The following is a 9,313-nucleotide window of genomic DNA, read 5'->3' on the forward strand; positions in this document are numbered from 1 at the left end:
CGGGGCGAGGGGCGGGGCCGGCGCCCGGGCCCGCCTCCACGAGCTCCTGAGAGCTGCCGAGCGCTGGGCACGCCAGCTCTTCTAGGGGCTTCAGGTGAGCTGGGGGGCCACCGAGGGTCAGGAGACCTCCCTGGAGGCCGGGCCGTCGCTCGGACCGCGGGTGCAAGCGTCCCGCCGTCTGCCAGCAGCCACCTCCCCGGAGAATGGGAGAACAAAGGGAGGGGGCGGTTCTGGGGCCCCCGAGGGAATCCAGGGTCCCAGGTACCCCGCCCTGCCCGCTGACACTTTCGGTTTCTCCCTGAGTCAGAGGCGCCGCCCTGGAGACCCTGGGCCCGCGCCGCGCGCAGCCGCCTCTCCGCCTTTGCCTGTCCGTCTTTGTGTCTGTCTCTGTGTCTGTCTGGCTGTGTCCGAACTTGCCTCCACCTCCAAAACTAAGCCTCCCGGACACCGACACCCCGCGAACTCTCGCTCCTTTCCCATGGCAGGTAAGTGGGCGCGAGGCCGGGGGGTCTCCATTATCCCCCCACGGACTCGGGAGCTGGGCGTCGAACACATCCTCCGGGAATGTGCTCCGACTGGCCGTGTGGGGCCCCTCCCTTCCTCCCCGGGAGCCGCCGCCCTGCTCCCCCTCCCTGCCGTCCTGTCTCTTCTCATCACATCACCCCGCAGCCTCGCGGCCCAAGGGATGTGGCCGCGGGTCCCTGTCTGATGTCCCCCTGTCCCCCCCAACAGGTTACTTGCCCCCCAAAGGCCATGCCCCTTCACCCCCACCTCCTTACCCTGTGACGGCTGGGTACCCGGAGCCGGCGCTGCACCCCGGGCCGGCGCTGCACCCCGGGCCGGCTCAGGCGCCAGTGCCCCCCCACATACCTGCCCCTGCGCCCGGCTTCTCTCTCTTCCCTTCGCCCGGCCCCGGGGCCCCAGGGCCTGCTGCCCCGTTCTTGCCACTGCCGGGCGTGCCTTCCGGCCTCGAATTCCTGGTGCAGGTGAGTGGGAGGGTGCGGAGTGGAGGGAGAGTGACGAGGAGGGGACCCTGGCGTCCAGCCCAGCCGGCTGACATGGGCGCGGACCCTCCTGTCTTTCCAGATCGATCAGATCTTGATTCACCAGAAGGCCGAGCGAGTGGAAAGTGAGTGGAAGGAGTAGGTCGGGCCTCGTGACGGGGCGGGGGGTGCGGGGGCCGCGACAGTGGGCTCTTTGGGCAGGTGGCGGGGCCTGAGCCTCCGCGTGTCCCCCTTGGCAGCGCTCCTGGGCTGGGAGACATGCAACCGGTATGAACTGCGCTCGGGGGCCGGACAGCCTCTGGGGCAGGCGGCCGAGGAGAGCCACTGCTGCGCGCGTCTGTGCTGTGGCGCCCGCCGGCCCCTGCGTGTGCGCGTGGTGGACCCCGGGGATCGAGAGGTGCTGCGCCTGCTCCGCCCCCTGCACTGTGGCTGCGGCTGCTGCCCGTGTGGCCTCCAGGAGGTGGGCGGGGAGGACTGGCACCAGGAATGGGGGGGGGCAGGCCATGTTGGGGAGGGCCAAGGATGGGACCTGGGCGCTGGGAATGAGGTGTGGGATGAAGCTTAGCNTGGAAACTGAGAGCTTGGGCCGGGGTGCCCTGGGTTGCAGTGACCCTGCCTGCCCTTCACTCCAGATGGAAGTACAGGCCCCTCCCGGCACTACTATTGGCCACGTGCTACAGACCTGGCATCCCTTCGTCCCCAAGTTGTCCATCCAGGACGCCGATCGCCGGACGCTCCTGCGTGTGGTGGGGCCCTGCTCGACCTGTGGCTGTGGCACAGACACCAACTTCGAGGTATCAGGAGGAAGGGGAGGTTCCTGGGACCTTCATAAACCAAGATGGCAGCTTCTATGCTGCAGGATGGCCAGCCCTGGGGTCAAGACCCTGAGCTCCCCCTAAATCCACTGAGGCTCCTAGCACATTTCTGGGGTTCTCCATTTAGGGGGTGACCCAGGGGGCTTCTGAAAGCTTGGCAAGGAGGCTTTTGTCTGAAGGACCGATGCCGATTGTTACCTGCAGCCCTGTGTGTGTGTGTTGCGGGGGGGGGGGGGGGGGATTTGCGCGNAGGCCTGGCTTGGTTTAGGGCAGAGGACGATTGCTGGGCCTGCTGTGGGCTAGCTGCCGTGCACGAGTGTGCGAGCCCAGGCCCCGGAGCAAGCGCCAAGGTAACTGGCTCCACCACGGGTGACTTAGGTCCTTGTCATCATGCATCTCTAGGACCAGCCCGGAGCCTTGAGAACCCAAGTGGTGACAGTGTCAGGGTGAGGCCTGGGAAGCACTTTTGTTTCTAGGAGACAGAGGCACCTCCCCGACGCTGCCGCTCTGTAAGGGATCATCACCGGCGCAGATAAGAGAGAAATAATGGAGAATCCCGTAGACTTTCCGAGGGTTCTGATGTGGTGTCCTCCCTAAGCCTACTTTTAAAACTCGAGTCACTTTGGTAGCTGGGTGGAGACTCTGTGATGGGGAGATGCCTGGGTGACCTCTCCTTGGGGACATGGACACTGTGGGGCCCTCGGAGACTCAGGCTCCCTTTTATATAATTATGAGCCGTCCCTCTTTGGGGCCGCGCTGGGGATGGCAGGGCTGGCTGGGAGAGGCCCTGCCCGGCTGGAGACTGGAGATGGGGCTGCAGGAAGTGGCCCACAGCTGTAGGGGACAGGGAGGGCACAGAAGGAAATCACTTCCGTTCCAGCCGCTCAAGAGTAAGCATGGGAAAGGCTCAGGGAATCATTGTGAATTACCTCCTCCGTCAACAGGGCCCATTGCTCCTGGGCCCAGAGAGGCCCGTGGGAATCATGGTCCTTAGAAGCCATTTACTGCTGCCCCCTCCCCCACTACATGGGCTTGGATCCCCCCTGGACGAAGCTTGGATACAGCCCTTCCTACTCTGCAGAGGAAAGGCACCTCTCTGGGCAGGCACAGCCGTCTAGGCGCCTGGCCCGCTGGTGGAGCGCAGCATCCGAGCCCGCTTGGCCGGGCTACTTTGTTCAGGGCCCTGACTGCACCGGCTATGGGTGGCAGGTGCTTTGGGGACCAAAACACCTAGGAAGCAGCCACACACGGAGAGGAGGACTCGCTGCTTCCTCTCCTCCGGCTGCTTCCGTTCAGTTTTCACGTACGGCCCCTCGGGAGCAACAGATGTGAGTCTGAACTCGGATTTGTGCTGTACACACGCGGTGTGACCTAGCGTGACTCTGTTTCCCCAGATGTCACGGGGGAGCCCACGGGAAGGATTCACTGAGGACAGGGCCTGCACCGTTCACACGCGGCAATGGCGGGAGGGTGCCTGGCGGCAGGGAGGTCGGCCGCATCCTCCCCCTCCCCCGCTGGCTTCTGCCCTCCTGACAGGTGAAGACCCCGGATGAATCCCGCAGTGTGGGCCGGATCAGCAAGCAGTGGGGGGGGCTGCTCCAGGAAGCCCTCACCGACGCAGACGACTTCGGCCTGCAGTTCCCACTGGACTTGGACGTGAAGGTGAAGGCCGTGCTGCTGGGAGCCACGTTCCTCATTGTGAGTTGGCGGCCGAGCCTCCCCTCCCGCCACCCTGCTCGAGCTCAAGGCTCTGGGCATGTCCCGCTGGATTAGGGACAGGCCTTCCGGGGGGGGGCGGGGGCGGTTGCGGTGCCCGGCCTGGGTTGTGAGAGCTGAGCAAGGCCAGCCCCGCCCGATCCGATGACCGTGCCCCTCCCCTCAGGACTACATGTTCTTCGAGAAGCGAGGAGGTGCTGGGCCCGCTGCCGTCACCAGTTAGAGGCCACCTCAGGGTGAGGAGAGCATCAGTCACCTCAACCAGAATCCAGGACGGCTGCCTGTCCGCGGCGGCCCCTTTCGGCGACCTATGCCGCAAGGGACAGACAGGGCTGCCCGAGAGTCTAGGGGCCACGTGCCCTACCCCTGCCCCGATCCCCTGGCCTCCTGCGCCTTGGCCCCCGGGGAAGGGTATGTATGAGGACCCTTCGCCCTGCTGCCTCGCACCGCTGTCTCGCTTGGCACACAGGCATAGCAGCTCTCAAACTCTGCCCGGCCCCCTTCCCCGGGCCCCAGACCCGGCCTTGGGAACCCAGGTGCCCTCGGGCTTTAGCACAGGAGCCCAGGGCGGGCAAGGGTCAGCAGCACCAAAGATGGCCTTGGCTTGCCACCAGTTCAGCCTCAGATCGCTGCCCCCTGAGGGGACCCCCCACCCCGAACAGCTATAGGGCCTACGCCCCAGTGCCGGCTTCCTCCCCCGCCCCCCAGGCCCTGCCCACAGCTTCCTGTGCCTTAAACAACCCATCCTTCCCTTCGCCTTAGGAAGGAGGCTGTATCTTTGTATGCCATATTCATATAAACTTTGTAACTTTTTGGACATGGGAAGCTGTATGTATGGGGAGAAAGGAAGGGACGTAGAACAGCTGGGCCGGGCGGGCGGGGTTTGGCCCGCGTTTCATAATCCATGCGGCCAAGATGCAGCATCTTTGAACTCAAGAGGGCAGCTTCATCGTCCATCACGGCCCTGGACAGTCTGGGCCACGGAGCCCGAGTCCGTGTCTGTCATCCGAGACGACTGCTCCCCAGAGACTGGTCTGGGAGCTGACGGCGGCTCGGGATGGCTGTTCCCGAGGTCCATGGTGGCCGTCGGATCGTTCTCTGTAGCAAGCAGAAGCTTCCTGTGGGTGTGACGTGTGGCGGCTCCGTCCTTCCGAGCTCTCCTCGTGGTTGCCAATATGGGAGGCAGAGCGGACGAGAGAGCCTTCTACGAACCCGCGAACGAGCCGAGGGAGCGTGCGCCCTCAGAGGCCCCGGGACAGGGCGGGAGGAGACCTTCATCGGTGCCCGGACCCTGGGCTCCGCCCCTAGCCCCTACCTGCTGATGATCTCCCCGGGTGGGGACTTCTGCCCTGACGGAACCTGTCCGGGTTCTGCTTGGCCCCGCGCCGTGCAGCCAGGCCCTTGATCCAGGCTAGTGTCCACACCCAAGGGAGCAGAGCTCAGGGCCGGGCCAGGACGTAGCGGCTGGCGGCCGAGAGATCCCACCGGTAGTGTTCCAGGATGCGTCGACAGTCNCGGAAACCACGTCTCCCCCCGTGGCCCTTAGCGCCGCCTGGCACTCCTGGTGGGTGACCCCGTGCACGCTCAGCCCCACCTACAGGGCACGGAGTCGGGCTCAGGCCCCTGCCCTGGCCTGGAGCCCCCCGGGACGCCAGGCCCCTTCTGGGAGATCTCACCTCCATAATCCTCCTCTGCAGCTCAGAGTCGGGCGAGAGGCCTCCAGAGGGGCCGGTGGCTTTGCTGGGTCCAGGTGTCCCCGGGGGGTGGCTGGCGGGGGGCTCTCTTCTGGGCCACGGAGGTCGCTCCCTGGGGGGCTGGCTGGGCTGGGAAGGATTGGAGGCAAGGGGAGGGCGAGATGGCAGGCCTGGGGGTCCCCGGGTCACGGCTCTGGCATGGCGAAGTTCGGGGGGGCTGGAGCCGCCCCCCGTGGGGCGGGGGCCCAGGGACAGAACGGACTCCAGACTCTTGGAAATGACTGCACAGTTGAGAGAAGCAATCTGAGAGGAAGCCCAGAGGCGGTGTCCTACCTTCTTCCCATTCCGTCTGTGCTGAGCTCGCGGGGGGCCCTTGCTTAGGGGGACAGGAAGATGGGTGTGCAGAACCCACACCCCAGGCCAGGCAGCTGAGGCCCCAGAGAGCGCTGCAGGGGGAGATGCGCGGCAGGGGGAGAGAGGGCAGATCGGAGGCCGCCACGTCACGGACTCCGAGGTCAGGACTCAGAGCGGGGGACAGAATTTCCCCGGGAAACCGGGTCCCCGCCACCACACCCACCTTTCGCCCTCTGCAGGGGCGCATTCCTCCTGGGGGCACGTGCCGGGGGTACATCCCGGAGCTTCGCCTTCCCCCGGTCCCTGTTGGACAGCGAGCACGCCGCCCGTCAGCGTGCCCTCCCCAGGAAGCTCTGGGGGCTCCCAGGCAGGCCGAGCCCCAGAGTGGAAGCCCCCCCACTGGGAGGCAAGTCCAGCCTTCCCTCTAGCTCCCCCCGCCCGCGGGGCCCCCTCCCCGAGCTCCCCTTCCAGAGATGTCGCTGGGCTCGGGCCCCCCACGCACCCATCCGTGCTGCCCTGGTGCTGCTCGCCCCGGGCAGGGGACGCTCTGTGGACCGGACGGGGGGCTGGCGGGCCCCCCGAGTCTGCCAGCGTCACTGCCGAGGCTGGGAAGCTGCCCACTTTGAACGTGCGGCCGTTCTGGCCCCACCAGGTTGTGGAGTCGGGGCTGTGGGAAGAGGCCTGGTAAGGGGGGGGCTCCAGCCCACGCTCCGCTCGCAAGCTGTGCGCCGTGCAGCTGCCCGGAGGGAGGGAGGCGCTCTTCTCCCCAACACAAAAGGGCTCTATGGGCTTGGTGGCTCCAGCGGGAGCCGGCACTGTGGCGCAGCTCCCGGGGCCCAGGGGGGAGGAGAGGAGGCAGAGGATCAGGGTTCGGGGAGCTGGGGGTGGGGGTGTCAGCTGACTGGGACCAGGGTCAGGAAGGTTGGGCGGGAGTCCCCCTCTTTCAGGGTGCGTGCGGGGGGGGGCACGAGGCGGTCACCTGCCCTCGATGACGGTGATGGGGTCACCAGTCTCCATCCGTAGGGCACCTGGCTCTGTGACGTCCCTCACACAATGTGCCTCAGGAGGCCACGCCTGCAGAGAGAGGAGGAAGGGGTGGCGGGGCGTGTGGCCGGAGCCAGAAGGGCAACGTCACGTGAGCAGGAAAGGAAGGAGCCTCCTCTCTGTGTCTACACCCGCCGATCAAACCCGCACCAGGTACATCCTCTGTCCAGGCCCAGGGAGGACTGTTCCTATTCCCCAGCCGGGGAGGCAGACCCGAGTCCCATCCCAAGCGGGATATGCCCCGGGGGTCAGGAAGCAAACGAAAGGGGGGGCTGTCTCTGCTCAGAGACCTACGGGAGCGCCTTCCCACCGCTTTTACTCCACGCACGGCTCTGCCTCCCGGTGCCTCTGGAAATTTCCCGTTTCTTCCCAGCCCCGCTGCCTTGACCCTGGCCCCAGACATCCTTCCATTTCTGCGTCATCACCACTGTCAGCCGCCTGCCCTCCCCTGCTCGGCATCCCCCGTCTCATCCCTCCTTGCTCCAAGCTGTGAAGTCGGCTGGGAACTCCCCTGCTCAAAATCTTTCTGTGGCTCCCAGGTGCCGCCAGGGTCAAGACAGAGTCTTCAACAACGCAGCTGACCCATTTAGGGGACAGCGCTCTTGGGTCAACTGACCGCTTCAAATCCCAACCCCCCCACTTATGGGTGTGAATTTACCCAGGCCACTTAAACTGTCAGGGCCTTAACTGCCCCTCCTGTAAAATCCAGACAGCAATGGCCTTGAGGGCTTGTTGTGAGGATGAAGCGGCCGCCGTGCAATGAGGACACATGGGAAGCACTTAGCAGTGTCTTCCGGGAGCAGGTGCCCTGGGTTGGCTCCCGTACCCTCCACGGCGCCCCCCCTAAGATGCTGGTGCTGCCCTCGCTGCGTTTCCCAGTTGCGTGCTGACCTTGCCGCCTACCAAGCCTACTGCTCTCGGCTCCGTCCCCCAGCCCTCCGGCCTCTGCGTGCCCTGGGCTGTCTCCCCAGGGCTCTGAGCCCTGCTGCAGGCAGACACTGAACCTGTGTTATCAGAGCTGGTCCCTAATCCTGGGGCAGGAGGATCTGTTAGTCCCACGCATGGAACTCTGGGAGAGAACGGAGGGAAGCGAGACTGGGTGTATCTGGGGAGGTGGGGGCTCCCACCTCTTGGAGCAGCCCCTCCAGGTGGGAAAAGCTCGGCCGGTCAGCAGGGTGGGGGGCCCAGCAGCGCAAGGCAACGGCGTAGAGAGCCCTGGGGCAGAGGGGAGGCCGAGGCAGCCGGGCTCGGTCCTTCTCCAGCCGCTGCAGGATGAGGTACGGCGGGACCCTGGCCCAGGGCTCCTCACCCCCCGAGAACATCTCCCACAGCGTCACCCCAAACATCCACACGTCAGACGCAGAAGAGAAGGCCCCCTGGCGCAGGCTCTCTGGGGCACACCTGCGGAAATGGGGGCTGAACGCGGCGGCACGGGGCCCTCCCCAAGGAGCTCCCGACTTCCTGGGGGTCGTCCTTTCCGAGGACTTCCCCAGCCCTTCCAGAATCCTCTTCCCAGCCTCCCCCGGAGGGAGCCAGGCACACCGTCCACACCGCCCCGAGCCCTCTAGTGCCCCGGGGCCGCCGCTAGGAGTCGCCGCTCTCGCGCCCTCACCAGGCATAGGGGATGGGGCGGGGTCCGCCCATGACGTAGCGGCCGCGGGTGCCACGCAGCGGCCGCACCAGCCCGAAGTCGGCCACCTTGATGGTGCGCGGGGAGGCCAGCAGCAGGTTGCGCGTGGCGAGGTCTCGGTGCACCAGCCCACGGGCCCCCAGGTACCCCATGGCCCCCGCCAGCTGCCGCAGGAAGAGGCAGAGCAGGGCCGCGGGCAGCGGGGGCGTGGGCGCCGGGGCGGTCAGGCGCGCGTGCAGGGAGCCCAGGGGCGCCAGCTCCATCACCTGCGGGAGCGCGGCGCCGCGTGAGCAGAGGTCTGGCCCCAGGGGACTCTGGCCAGGCGCCCACCTGCGCGCACCTGCCCTGGGGGCCGCTGTCTGCTCACCATCTGCAGAGGCTGGCCCAGCACCAGGCCGTGCAGCCGCAGCACGTGTGGGTGCTCCAAGTTCATCATGATGGACACCTCTCGCAGGAAGTCCCCCAGCTCGGTGCCCACGGGGCCTTCAGGACCCACACGGAGGGACTTGACAGCTACTGGCATCTGGGGGGGAGGGGCGGGAAGGACACTCTCAGGCATCCTAGGGAACAGCTACGTGCGCCAGAGCACAGAGGGCGTGCAGAACCGAGGGGCGGCTGGCCCCACACCCAGCAGGCAGTGGGCACCCGGGTACTCACACTCTGGCCGCTGGGCAGCGTCCAGAGACCTCGGTGCACCACTCCAAAGCACCCGGAGCCCAGCAGCTCCCCTCTGCACACAGCCCCGTCCGGGATCAGACACTTGAGTCCCCCCTCCGGCTCAGGGAGGGACAACCGGGGGCTGTCTGAAGGTGGGGTGGTCTCCTTCTGCTCAGGTGCAAAGCCTCCAAGGATCTGGAGCAGAGGCGGGCAATCAGGTCGGCACACTCCTCCCTGGCACTCAACCCGCCCCATTCCGGGGCCTAAGCCGGCCCTTGAATTCCCGGGAAATGCACACCTTGTAGACCCAGTTCTTAGACTTGAGCCCGGAACGGTGTCTCTTCAGCGCTTCGGCCAGTCTGCGCTGGGCTGGGGAGGGTCAGAATCAGAGGAGAGGGG

The 9,313-nt window shown here is 66.3% G+C and overlaps 2 protein-coding genes across 5 annotated transcripts in view; one reads left to right on the top strand and one right to left on the bottom strand.

Moving 5' to 3' along the window:
* The first annotated feature begins 6 nt into the window (after positions 1-6).
* On the top strand, positions 7-4,352 carry PLSCR3 (phospholipid scramblase 3). Of its 4 annotated transcripts, none has more exons than XM_077746663.1 (8): positions 7-94; positions 304-485; positions 733-986; positions 1,087-1,129; positions 1,244-1,464; positions 1,637-1,798; positions 3,356-3,517; positions 3,702-4,352. In XM_077746663.1, exons 2-8 carry the CDS (start codon positions 479-481, stop codon positions 3,756-3,758), a joined length of 906 nt encoding a protein of 301 aa, XP_077602789.1. In that variant the 5' UTR covers positions 7-94; positions 304-478; the 3' UTR covers positions 3,759-4,352. The 4 variants fall into 4 exon arrangements, with proteins under 4 accessions (XP_077602789.1, XP_077602788.1, XP_077602787.1 ...); XM_077746662.1 differs by having other exon boundaries at positions 308-485; XM_077746661.1 differs by lacking the exon at positions 7-94 and having other exon boundaries at positions 101-485.
* A 61-nt stretch (positions 4,353-4,413) lies between these two features.
* TNK1 (tyrosine kinase non receptor 1) overlaps positions 4,414-9,313 on the bottom strand; it is a 6,233-nt gene continuing 1,333 nt past the window's right edge. The window contains 11 exon segments of the mRNA XM_077746660.1: positions 4,414-5,051; positions 5,054-5,129; positions 5,212-5,510; positions 5,807-5,886; positions 6,086-6,250; positions 6,563-6,657; positions 7,755-8,028; positions 8,240-8,523; positions 8,625-8,780; positions 8,915-9,109; positions 9,213-9,283. Of these exon segments, the coding sequence (XP_077602786.1) occupies positions 4,975-5,051; positions 5,054-5,129; positions 5,212-5,510; positions 5,807-5,886; positions 6,086-6,250; positions 6,563-6,657; positions 7,755-8,028; positions 8,240-8,523; positions 8,625-8,780; positions 8,915-9,109; positions 9,213-9,283 (1,772 nt within the window). The 3' untranslated portion in view covers positions 4,414-4,974.

This window comes from Crocuta crocuta, unplaced genomic scaffold (genome assembly GCF_008692635.1).
Source record: "Crocuta crocuta isolate KB4526 unplaced genomic scaffold, BGI_CrCroc_1.0 scaffold139, whole genome shotgun sequence".
Lineage (NCBI taxonomy): Eukaryota > Metazoa > Chordata > Mammalia > Carnivora > Hyaenidae > Crocuta > Crocuta crocuta.